Below are 11125 nucleotides of genomic sequence, written 5' to 3'. Positions count from 1 at the left end.
TGCCTGGGTCTGCTGTGGGTGCTGCTGGCCCGGCCCCTGGGCGAGCAGTGGGAGGGGGCTGTGGGGGCCGGGGGCCTCTGCGCAGCTCTTGTGGGACGGCTGCAGCTCGGGGGGGCTCTCGGCTGGCGGAGGCTGGTGCCTGGGCTGCTGCACGGGGGTGGGAAATGGGGCCCTGGACCCACCCGGGGGAGGGCTGGGGTTGCTGCAGCGTGGGCTCCGGGGCAGGGTCCCTGGCTGCATCCTGCCCTGCTCTCTGGAGCAGGCAGGGGGGAGCGTGACAGCCCCGCTTGGGCTGTGACAGCGGCATCCCCTGCTCTGGGCCGTTGGAGGCAGGGTCACCAGCCTGCAACCTGCGAGTGCCTGCTGCCCTCCTGCCAGCTTTCCTGCCTTCTCTCTGCCCCAGAGCAACCCTGGTCCGCCCGCAGACAGGGCAGCTGCCAGCCCCATAGGGCTCGGTGGGCACGTGGAGGCTGTGGGGCCGGGGCTAGCATCCCCTGAGGCCTGGGGGGAGTGGAGCTGGTGTCCTGGGGGTCGGAGTGAGCATGGCTGCAGAGGACAGGCCAGGCAGGGAGGGCTCCTCAAGCCAGGTGCTCCTGGTTCTGCCACGGCTCCATCTGGCCACCAGCCTCTGGGCTGGCTCGGGGGCCCCTTCCTCTGTTTCCCCTCCAGCGGCCAGCCGGCTGGCCGGCCAGCTGCACTCCCGTGGGCTCTGCCTCCACTTCCCCTGGCAGGGAAACCGTGACTCTGCCTGGAAGGAATTTTCCTGCAGTCTTCCCTCCCTGCAGCTTAACCCTTCCCCAGCTGGCCATGAGCCACCGCCAGCAGCTCGTGGAGGTCAAGTAGCCGGGCGACCTGCTTTTTTCTCTTCTCTGCCACCCCCCTCCTCCTCCTGTCGGCTGCCGGAGCAGCAGGAGGGAGCCGGTGAGCAGTGCTCCGGACCGTGTCCTGGGGCTGGGATGATCGTAGGGGAAAACTCTGGCTTGTCCCACAGCGAGGAACTCGTCGTGGTGCCCATGTTCCGCTCTGCTCCAGGCCTGGGACACGGGGGTGCCCGGAGGGGTCAGGCTGGGGCAGGCAGCCCTGGCTGCAATGGGCCATGCCTGCGTCCAGCCTCGTGCCGTGGCACGGCAGTCCTTGGTGCAGGGTGTGTCTGGCCACGTGTGCTTCCTTTGCAGCGAGGAGATGTTTGTGCACAGCCACCTCCGGTAACGGCTCTGGCCCCGCTGCCCCTTCCCACATCCTGCCTGAGCCTCAGCCCCGTGGGTCTGCGGGAGGCTGAGGACCGTGCTGGGGCAGGGTGAGTCCCTCTGCTGCTCCTGGCTGCTCCCTTTCCCCTTGCCCATGCGGAAGAGGGCAGAGGTGATGGGGTGGTTCACCCCGGGATGAGCCAGGCCAAACCCCTGGACCCCGTTTCCCCACCCAGGAGGGCCGCAGCCCTGATGCCAGCAGCCACGGGGTTGTGTGGGAGCAGCCCCAGCCTGCCCGGGGCAGAGGCAGCCCTGCAAGCCCTGGCTCCTGGGGGCTGGCGTGCTGGCTGCCCAGGGACCCCAGGGTCCCGCCCAGGGACAGGAGCCCCGAGTGACCTGGCAGAGCGGAGGGAGGAGGCTGCGCTGAAGGTGAGACCTGGCTCCTGCTGCGGGCAGCAGCATTCCTGCCCAGGGCAGTGCTGTGAGGCACCCAGTGCTGGCGATGACCCTGTGTGCCCCAAGGGCTGCGGCTGGGTCACCACATCCCTCCCACACCCCAAGGTGACCTGGAGGGATGCAGCATGTGCAGGGATGTGGAGGGCAGGGGCTGCCTGGGGGCTCAGTGCTCTCCTGTCCGAGCTGCCTGCCTGGTCCAGAGATGGGAGATGTGGCTGGGTCTTAGGCCTGGCTCCCGGCTCCCAGCTCCCGGTTCCTGGCCCCGTCGCCTGTCCCCAGCCAGGCTGTGTTTTGGCACTGATGGGTGCTGGATTTTGCTGAGCTCAGCCGGGGTTTGCTTGCCGGAGCATGTCCCTCGACTCCAGGTCCCCCTCCCCGGCAGCGAGGCGAAGGGGTGCAGGTGATGGAGCCTGGCATCAGCCCAGCCCCTCGGCAGGTACCTGCTGTACAGTAGGCAAATGTTTACCCTCGCCCTGCCAAGCACCGGATGAGCCCAAGTCCCAGCCCCACGCCCAGGCTCTGCTGGGTCACTCCCTGAGCGAGGAGACCCCGGGACCCGGCTGCCTCCGGGCGCTGCACCCGGCAAACCCATCTGTGCCCCGAGCACAGCCCCGCAGGTTGCCCACGAGGACCAGAATGCCTCTGAACGCACCGCTGCCAGGTCAGGAGGTGCCAGGTGGGGCTGGGGCACAGGGTGCTGGGCTGGGGGGGGTGAGCGGGGGGCATCCCCCCAAGCAGGGACACCATTCCCGGTGTGCCTGGCTGCTCCGGGTGCTGCGGGGAGGGGGCACAGCCCAGCTTGGCTGCTGCTGGGTGGTGGTTTGTCCCCTTTCCTGCCACCCCCCGGGGTGAGCGTGCTGGCCAAGGCTGGTGTGAAGGAGGGGACCCCCAGCAGGACCCCGGGGGGGGTCGGGGGTGTAGGGGCTGGGTGGGCAGCAGTGGCTCATCCCCAGCAGCGGGGCACCTCGGTCCCCAGGCTGCGTGCGGTGGCAGGCTGCCTCCGGCACACATCCCTCAGGAACGGCTCCCAGCTGGGGCGGTGGGGGGGTCCCCCAGCCCCGGGGGGTCCCGCAGCCCCGGGGGGTCCCCCAGCCCGGGCGCCTTCCCCCAGCAGAGACCCCTCGCCCTGCCCCTGCGCCGGGTGCGCGGGAGCCTGTGCGGGGCTGGGAGCCCCCGCACCCGGGCTGGGCTCTGCGGCCGGTGCCCCCCGCTGCGCCCGGGCCCCCCCCCCCGCCCCGGGCCGTGCCCCGCCAGCCCCCGGGCCGGCCAGCAGCCCAGGGGTTAAGGGGGCGAGGAGGTTCAGGTTACTTCCCTTGGAGCTTCAGGAGGAAACTTGCCTCCCGCCGCGCTGAGCCAGCGGAGCCGAGACGCCCGCGAGCCGGGCGCAGTCCGGGCGCAGTCCGGGCGCAGTCCGGGCGCAGTCTGGGCGCAGTCCTGGGTGCCTGGATGGGGACGGGGCGGGGGGGACCCCGGCTGCCCCTCGCTCCCAGCCGCTGAGCGCAGGAAGATGAGTGAGTGGGGGGCGATGGCGCTGCCCAGACCCCCGTGGGGGGGCAGACCCCGAGCCAGGGGTCCTGGGGATCCCCCCCCGCCCCGGGGCAGCGTTGGCTTGGGCCCCGCGGGAAAAGGGGCTGTGTGGGTGCATGCACGGGGCTGTGGGGCGTGGGGCAGGCGGCGGGGCTGTGGGCTTGCGTGTTCGGGGCTGCGGGGTTCACGTGCATGGGGGTTACTGAGCCCAGATGTGATGGGGGGGGGCTTTGGGGGGGTCCATGGGGGTGCATGAGGTTATGGAGGCTCTGGGATGTGTGTGCATGTGAGGTCATGGGGCGTGCGGGGCCAGAGCCTCAAGGGAGCCGTGCGTCAACGTGGGTGACACCCTACATCTGTGCCCTGGGTGTCTGCGTGTGGGAGGTGGGACACGCGTGTGCGCCGTCTGCAAGGCTCCGTGGAGGGGGAGGCTTTGCAGTGGGGGCTGCAGGAGCTTGAATGCGCCGGGGCTAGGGGGCAGGGGGTGCGGGCGGCATGGGGTGGTGCAGGCAGCCTGGGGAGGGGGCTCGGGGAGGGGTGCAGAGGCTGGCTGGTGTTACTGGGGGAGAAGTGCGTGAGGGGGCCACACAGGGCTGAGCCAGGGTGAGTGCCTGCACGCCATGCCCGAGGGGTGCGTGGGGAGGGCCGGTGCTGGGCAGGAGCGCAGCACGCTCGCCAGTGTGGGACGGAGGGTGTGCGGGGTGCCTGGTACCCTCCTGGCTGGCGGTGGCCCCCGTCCCGGAGGAGCTGTCCCAGCTGTGATTTGGCGCTCACTGTTCCCCTCACCCTGTGCCTTTGGCCAAAGCGAGGGCAGGGACCAGGGCAGAGCGTGCCTGTGCTGCAGCCCCGCGCGCAGCGGTGGCCTGCCAGGCCGTGGGGACAGCCGGGCTCCGCGGGGCATGGGGTGCCTGGGGACGCTGCAGCATCCTGGGGCTGCTCTGCCAGGCACAGTGACGCTGGTGGGTGCAGCTGGGCGCTGTCAGGGACAGGGCACGGTTCCCTGAGGACACCTCTCACCCTCTCGCCGGGTTCGCCCTTTCCCCCAGAGCTGCGGCTCCCACAGGTCCTGCCCATGTCACCCCGCTGGAGACATCGGATCTTGGGAAGAGGAGTTTCTATTCCCAGGGCGAGATGCAGCGCCTCCCCTCCCCACCCTGCCCCGCACAGGGACTTTGCTCTGTGGGTTTCTGCAGGGCCTGGTCTGCCACCCAGCCTGGAAAAGCCTCTGGCAGAGCTCCCAGGGCCAACCCGCAGAGCCTGGGGGGCTCAGGCTGCTCTCCCCTGTCTGGGCAGAGCTCTCACGGAGAAGCGTGTGCCCCTGCCCTGCGTGCCAGCGCCCCAAGCCCTAGTGCATTTGCTTGGCTCCAGCCAGGCCCCTGTCCAGGGGCTCTGTGCCGTGGGGCGCAGGCGAGGCTGTGCCCGCGGCACCGCTGTCTCCCAGCTGTGTGCCATGCCGGTTGGGACCCCCGGCTCGCCCGGGCTGTGGCTGGCGGGAGGGCCGAGCACAGCCCGTGGCACGCACAGGCTGCTGGGTGCCCTGCGGCTGGCGGCGGTGGGCACGTGCCTGCTTGGGCTGAGTTCACGGGGCCCGGAGTTTGACCTCCAGGCGTGAGCCGGAGGATGCAACCCTGGACTTTGAGAGGGCTATGGGCAGGGCGGGCTCCTCCCCAGCACGGTTCCGGGCTCCATCCGCACCGCTGTGGTCCCCCGGAGCCGCACCCTGCACCCTCCCGCTTTTCCCCTGGCGCATGGGCAGCCCGTCGAGGTGTGCCCCTGCCAGGGTGCAGGTGCCGGCCCCCACCCGTCGTGCCCTCAGCCCCAGCAGCAGGTCCCCCGCAGGCAGAGGGGCAGCCGGGACCCCCCGGCAGTGGCTCAGACCCCGTCACTTGAGGGCAGATAGGGCGACGCTGAGCCAGAGGCTGGGCTCAGGTCCCGGGGCCGCCCGTCTTGCCCCGCAGCAAGGCAGGGACATGGCCGCTGGCTGTGACCACCCTCTCTGTCCCTCCTTTTGCAGGGCCAGGCCGGTGCTTGGGAGGGACCCTGGGAGTCCTGGCCTGCAGCCCGTGCCCGCTCCCACACTGCTCATCCCCGCTGGTGCAATCGTGAGCTGCCAGTTTTGCTTCCCGCTGCAGCGGCACTGGGTGTTAGTGCTCCTGCAAGGCTGGGAGGCGGGTGGGTGGAAAGCTCATCCTGGGGGCTGTCGCTGCCCCGAGCCTCACGGTCGTTTAATACTTCACCCATTAACTTGGACTAATAAACTTCGTGGGAGAGAGAGGCTAAAAGCCGTGCCAGCCGGGCAGCGCCTCCTTTGCAAGCACCGCTCCTGCAGCCTCGCCATGGCGGCCGGCTTCTTCATCAGCAAGAGTGTGGGCATCGTGGCCATCGTGCTGGCCCTGGGGGCTGCGGCCACCATCATCGCACTCTCGGTGGTGTACGCACAGGAGAAGAACAAGGCAACGGATCCCGGCACTGCCACCCCCCCCACCACCACCACGGCTGCCTCCCCCGCCACCACTGCTGCCCCCAACAACCCCTGGAACCGGTGGAGGCTGCCAACGACGCTGATGCCGGAGTCCTACGAGGTGACCCTGCAGCCCTTCCTGACGCCCGACAACAACGTGTACCTCTTCAAGGGCAACAGCAGTGTGGTCTTTGTCTGCATGGAAGCCACCGACCTCATCCTCATCCACAGCAACAAGCTGAACTACACGATGCAGGGCTCCTTCCACACCTCGCTGCAGGCAGTGAACGGCTCCAGCGTGCCCGCCATCTCCAAGACGTGGCTGGAGCCCACCACCCAGTACCTGGTGGTGCAGCTGGATGGCCTGCTGCAGCAGGGCCAACGCTACCGGCTCTTCAGCATCTTCACGGGGGAGCTGGCCGACGATCTGGCCGGCTTCTACCGCAGCGAATACGTGGATGAATTGGGCACCAAGTTGGTGGAGGGCAGGGCGCCGAGGCGGGGGCACGGGGCTGGCCTGGGGATGGCGGAGGGCACGGGCTGGGTTTGGGGCTCCTCTCCCGCTGGGACGGCAGGATGGGCGTGGGGGAGCCTCTGTGCCCCCCTGTGTCCACACACCACCCCAGCAAGGAGGGGCCCGGGGAGCAGGCAGGGCGGGGGGTGAGCGGAGGTACCCGGGGGGGGGGTGGCCCCTGCAGAGGCCCCCGGGTGCTGACGGGATTTGCTTGCAGGAAGGTGGTGGCCACCACGCAGATGCAGGCGGCCGATGCGCGGAAAGCCTTCCCCTGCTTCGACGAGCCGGCCATGAAAGCCAGGTTCACGGTGACGCTGATCCACCCCTCCGACCACGTGGCCATTTCCAACATGCCTGCTAGGGGTGAGTGAGGCGGGGGGACCCCCGGCGGGGGGGCCCGGGGGCCCGGCGGGGCTGCGGGGTGACCTCCCTCACTCTGCTCCCCGCAGGCACCTGGCAGCAGGAGATTGATGGGAAGAGCTGGAACGTCACCGAGTTCGAGACCACCCCCAAGATGTCCACCTACCTGCTGGCCTTCATAGTCAGCCAGTTCAGCTACGTGCAAGGCACCTCGGGGAACGTGCTGGTAGGCTGGGGGTGGGGGGCACCCCCCGCCCGCCCGGGGGTCTGAGCTCCGGCAGCGGCTGAGCCCCACGTCTCTGCCCTCCAGATCCGCATCTGGGGCCGTCCCAAGGCCATCGCCGAGGGCCAGGGCAACTATGCTCTCCAGGTGACCGGCCCCATCCTCAAATTCTTCGAGAGGCACTACAACACGGCGTACCCGCTGCCCAAGTCCGGTGGGTGCCGCGGGGCGGCTGGGTCCCTGGGAGGAGCCGCCAGACACGGGGTGGGGGGGCAGTCTGACACCCCAGCAGTGGTGTGCCAACGGGACCCCTCCGTCCCCTAGACCAGGTCGGCCTCCCCGACTTCAACGCGGGTGCGATGGAGAACTGGGGGCTGGTGACCTACCGGGAGAATTCACTGCTCTTCGATGACACCTACTCCTCCATCGGCAACAAGGAGCGGGTGGTGACTGTCATCGCCCACGAGTTGGCCCACCAGGTACCCGCCGGGCTCCCTGCCCGCCCCGCCGGCTGGCTGGGCCCGGCTGACGGGGTGCTGTGCCCCCCCGCAGTGGTTCGGGAACCTGGTGACGCTGAAGTGGTGGAACGACCTGTGGCTGAATGAGGGCTTTGCCTCCTATGTGGAGTATCTGGGCGCCGACTCGGCGGAGCCTTCCTGGAGGATTGTGAGTGCTGGGGCCAGTGGGCAGGGGGTGCGGGCACCCCCTCCACCCCTGCACCCCCGGGGGCTACCCCCCCTGCCAGGAGGGTGCAAGCAGGGCTGAGGTGTCTGCTGGCACTCACCCCCGCAGAAAGACCTGATGGTGCTGAACGAGGTGTACACGGTGATGGCGACAGATGCCCTGACCACCTCCCACCCGCTTTCCTTCCGCGAGGACGAGATAAACACCCCGGCCCAGATCAGCGAGGTCTTTGACAGCATCTCCTACAGCAAGGTGGGAATGTGAGCCCCGGGCACGTGGGGACCGAGCGCGGGGGTCCCGGGGCGGTGGGGTGGGCTGCAGGGTGCCCCGCACATCCGGGGTCTCTCACCTGCCGTCTCTGCAGGGAGCATCGGTGCTGCGGATGCTCTCCGACTTCCTCACCGAGGACGTGTTCAAGCAGGGGCTGCAGGTGAGGCTCTGCTGGTGCCAGCGGGCACCAAGCCCCGCTGCGGGGTGGGTGGCCCACAGCCGGGGCCTCCCCGGGTGCTCTGCGGGTGTCCTGCACCCCAGACCTGCCCCTGCCCACCCGTCTCTCCTGGTGCTCTCCTACAGACCTACCTTCACACCTTTGCCTACGGAAACACCGTCTACACGGACCTCTGGGTTCATTTGCAAGAGGTAGGAGGGGGCTGGCTGCTCCCAGCTGCTCCCCCTGATCCAGCACCTTCCCTGCCACTGCCCCAGCTCGGGGGGGCTGCTGGTGGGACCGGGTCCCGTCCACACGGCCACTGCGCACTGGGCGAGAGGTGCAGTGCCAGCTGAGCCCTGCACCCCACCTGGACCCCCCGGCACCGGTGACCCGCGGCGCTGTCCTCCCCGCAGGCTGTCGTGAAGAACAACGTCACACTGCCCGACTCCATCAGCAACATCATGGACCGCTGGACCCTGCAGATGGGCTTCCCCGTGGTGACCGTCAACACCCTCGACGGCACCGTCAAGCAGAACCACTTCCTGCTGAACCGCACCTCTGTGGTGGAGAGACCCTCCATCTTCAAGTGAGTGGGGCGGGGGGCCGTCGGCGGCGCAGGGGCTGGAGGGGCCGGGGGGCAAGGGGTGGTCCCACTGGCCTGCCTGTCCCCGGCACAGCTACACGTGGATCGTCCCCATCACCTGGATGACGCGTGAGACCGCTGGGGACAGGTACTGGCTGACCAAAGTCTCAGGTATGGCGTGCCCTGCCCGGGCAGGGAGCAGGGGTCTCGCTGCCACCCCTCCTGCCCTGGCAGAGGTTGGGGTCTCCCAGGGAGGCACCGGTGGGGGGGGCTGAGCCTGGCCCCCCTTCGGGGTGGGGGGGCTGCTCTGGCAGACCCTCCTCTCCCCCTCCCAGAAACCAAGGAGCAGTTCAAGGTGAGCAGCCCCAACTGGCTCCTGCTGAACCTGGACGTCAGCGGGTACTTCCGCGTCAACTACAACCAGGAGAACTGGGACCAGCTCCTTGCCCAGCTCTCCACCGACCACCAGGTACATGGGGCTGGCCGGGGCCAGGGCGTGGGCCCCCGCCCCACGCACCCCACGCACCCCGCACATCCCACTCAGGGCTGCCCTGAGACGCTGACTCTGCCCTCTCCCAGGCCATCCCTGTGATTAACCGTGCCCAGATCATCGATGACGCCTTTAACCTGGCCAGGTGAGCCGTGCCGGCTGCCCTGGGTGCCTGCCGGGGCAGGGTGGGCGCCCTGGGCGTGGGCAGCTGTGGGGCTGCGGAGCTGACGTTGCCCTCACCGCTTGCAGGGCCCAGTACGTCAATGTGACCTTGGCCTTGAGCACCACGCGGTTCCTGAGCCGGGAGACGGCGTACATGCCCTGGGAGGCAGCGCTCAACAACCTCCATTACTTCCAGCTGATGTTCGACCGCAGTGAGGTCTTTGGGGTGATGACGGTGAGCAGTGCCACCACCGCCCAGCCCCGGCCCTGCAGCACGTCCCGCCGCTCGGCAGAGCCCCGTGCTGGGGGAACGGGGCCAAGGGGCTGGGTCTGCACCCAGAGGTGGGCGGGGGGCTGCTGCCGGTGCCACCGCGCGCTGACCATCCTCCTGCCCCCCAGAAATATATACGGAAGCAGGTGACGCCCCTCTTCAACCACTACAAGAACATCACCAATAACTGGGTCACCATCCCCAGTGGCCTGATGGACCAGTGAGTGCCGCGGCCCCGGGGCTGGGCTGGACCCCCGGGGTCTCCCTGACCACACCCACACGGTCACCCCAGTGTGTGCCGGGGAGAGGGCACGGCCCCGCTTGTGGCCCGGCACCGGCCGGTTGGTGCCTGGCTGCCATGTGCTGGTCCCCAGCCCCGCGCGGCCCCTCTCTCCGCAGGTACAACGAGATCAATGCCATCAGCACAGCCTGCTCTTATGGCATCGCCGAGTGCCAGGACCTGGCCACCAAATTCTTCCGCCAGTGGCAGCAAAATGTCACCAAGAACCCGTGAGTCCCCAGGGTGCCCGGGTGCCGCGGTGGGTGGCTGGGCTGGGCACGATAAGGGACTCCCGGCTGAGATGGCTCTTCTCTCCTGCAGGATCCCCCCGAACCTGCGCTCCTCCATCTACTGCAGCATGGTGGCCACGGGTGGGGAGGAGGCCTGGGACTTCCTCTGGGAGAGGTTCAGAGAGGCCACCGTCGTGTCTGAGGCTGACAAGCTCCGCACGGCCCTCTCCTGCAGCCCCCATCCCTGGATCCTCAACCGGTGGGTGCGGGGTCCCGGGCAGGCGCTGCGGCTCTGCCCCTGCCAGCTCCTCACCCAGCGGCGTTCCCCCCCAGGTACCTGCAGTACACCCTCGACCCTAACAAGATCCGGAAGCAGGATGCCACCGCCACCATCAACAGCATCGCCAGCAACGTGGTGGGGCAGCCCCTGGCCTGGGACTTCATCCGCGGCAACTGGAGGACGCTCTTCAGCCAGTGAGCACCGCGCGGGGGGGCCGCGAAAGGCTGGCTGGGGCAGGCAGTGTCCCCCGTCTGCCTGTGCCCCTCGGGGGGGTGGCACCGTCCCTTCCCCTGGCCATGCGGGGTCAGAGCAGCCTTGGCCCCCGATGCTGCTTTGCCCCCGGCTCAGCCCTCCCTCTGCTCTCCCAGGTACGGGGGTGGCTCCTTCTCCTTCTCCCGGCTGATTTTGTCGGTGACCCAGCGGTTTTCCACGGAGTTTGAGCTGCAGCAGGTGAGGCTGGACCTGGCAGTGTCCGTGGGAGCGGGCACCAGGAACCCCAGTGCCGGCAGGAGCAGGGGCACGGCTCTGCGCTGCCGGTGCCTCGCAACCTGCCCTTTGCCAGCAGCCCGTGGGAGGGGGGCTCCCGCCCCTGCCCCTTGTGCGCCCAGGGGTCCGGGCAGCTTCTGTCCCAGGCTGCCGCCGGGGGCTCTCAGGGTGCTCTCGGGGTTCTGCTGGGGGCTGTCGGGGTGCCCCACGCCTGCTCCAGCTCCTCTTCTCCCCGGCAGCTGAAGCAGTTCAAGGAAGACAACCAGGACATCGGCTTCGGGTCGGGGACGCGGGCGCTGGAGCAGGCGCTGGAGAGGACCCGTGCCAACATCGAGTGGGTGAAGGAGAACCAGAAGACGGTGCTGGCCTGGTTCCAGGGCGAGGCCACCTCCAGCTAACCGTGCGGCCTCGGCTGCCGCGCACCCTCCTCCTGGCCCGGCCGTGGGGCCGGCTGGCGCGGGATGGGCTGTGGGGGCCGAGCCCGAAGCTCCCAGAGCCCCC

The 11125-nt window shown here is 69.3% G+C and overlaps 1 protein-coding gene across 2 annotated transcripts; it reads left to right on the top strand.

Moving 5' to 3' along the window:
• Nucleotides 1–3121: 3121 nt before the first annotated feature.
• On the top strand, nucleotides 3122–11058 carry ANPEP (alanyl aminopeptidase, membrane). Of its 2 annotated transcripts, XM_059823787.1 has the most exons (21): nucleotides 3122–3154; nucleotides 5185–6105; nucleotides 6363–6508; nucleotides 6595–6731; nucleotides 6816–6942; nucleotides 7053–7207; nucleotides 7281–7394; nucleotides 7521–7664; nucleotides 7777–7842; nucleotides 7986–8051; nucleotides 8256–8428; nucleotides 8520–8596; nucleotides 8761–8894; nucleotides 9005–9060; nucleotides 9165–9312; nucleotides 9477–9568; nucleotides 9748–9858; nucleotides 9950–10117; nucleotides 10192–10332; nucleotides 10507–10588; nucleotides 10864–11058. In XM_059823787.1, the coding sequence occupies exons 2-21, from the start codon at nucleotides 5507–5509 to the stop codon at nucleotides 11020–11022; spliced, it is 2895 nt and encodes a 964-aa protein (XP_059679770.1). In that variant the 5' UTR covers nucleotides 3122–3154; nucleotides 5185–5506; the 3' UTR covers nucleotides 11023–11058. The 2 variants fall into 2 exon arrangements, with proteins under 2 accessions (XP_059679770.1, XP_059679769.1); XM_059823786.1 differs by lacking the exon at nucleotides 3122–3154 and having other exon boundaries at nucleotides 5135–6105.
• Nucleotides 11059–11125: the final 67 nt, after the last annotated feature.

This window comes from Gavia stellata, chromosome 13, assembly GCF_030936135.1.
Source record: "Gavia stellata isolate bGavSte3 chromosome 13, bGavSte3.hap2, whole genome shotgun sequence".
Lineage (NCBI taxonomy): Eukaryota > Metazoa > Chordata > Aves > Gaviiformes > Gaviidae > Gavia > Gavia stellata.
The sequence above is the reverse complement of the archived record's forward strand: the minus strand, read 5'-3'. Positions and strand labels throughout refer to the sequence as shown.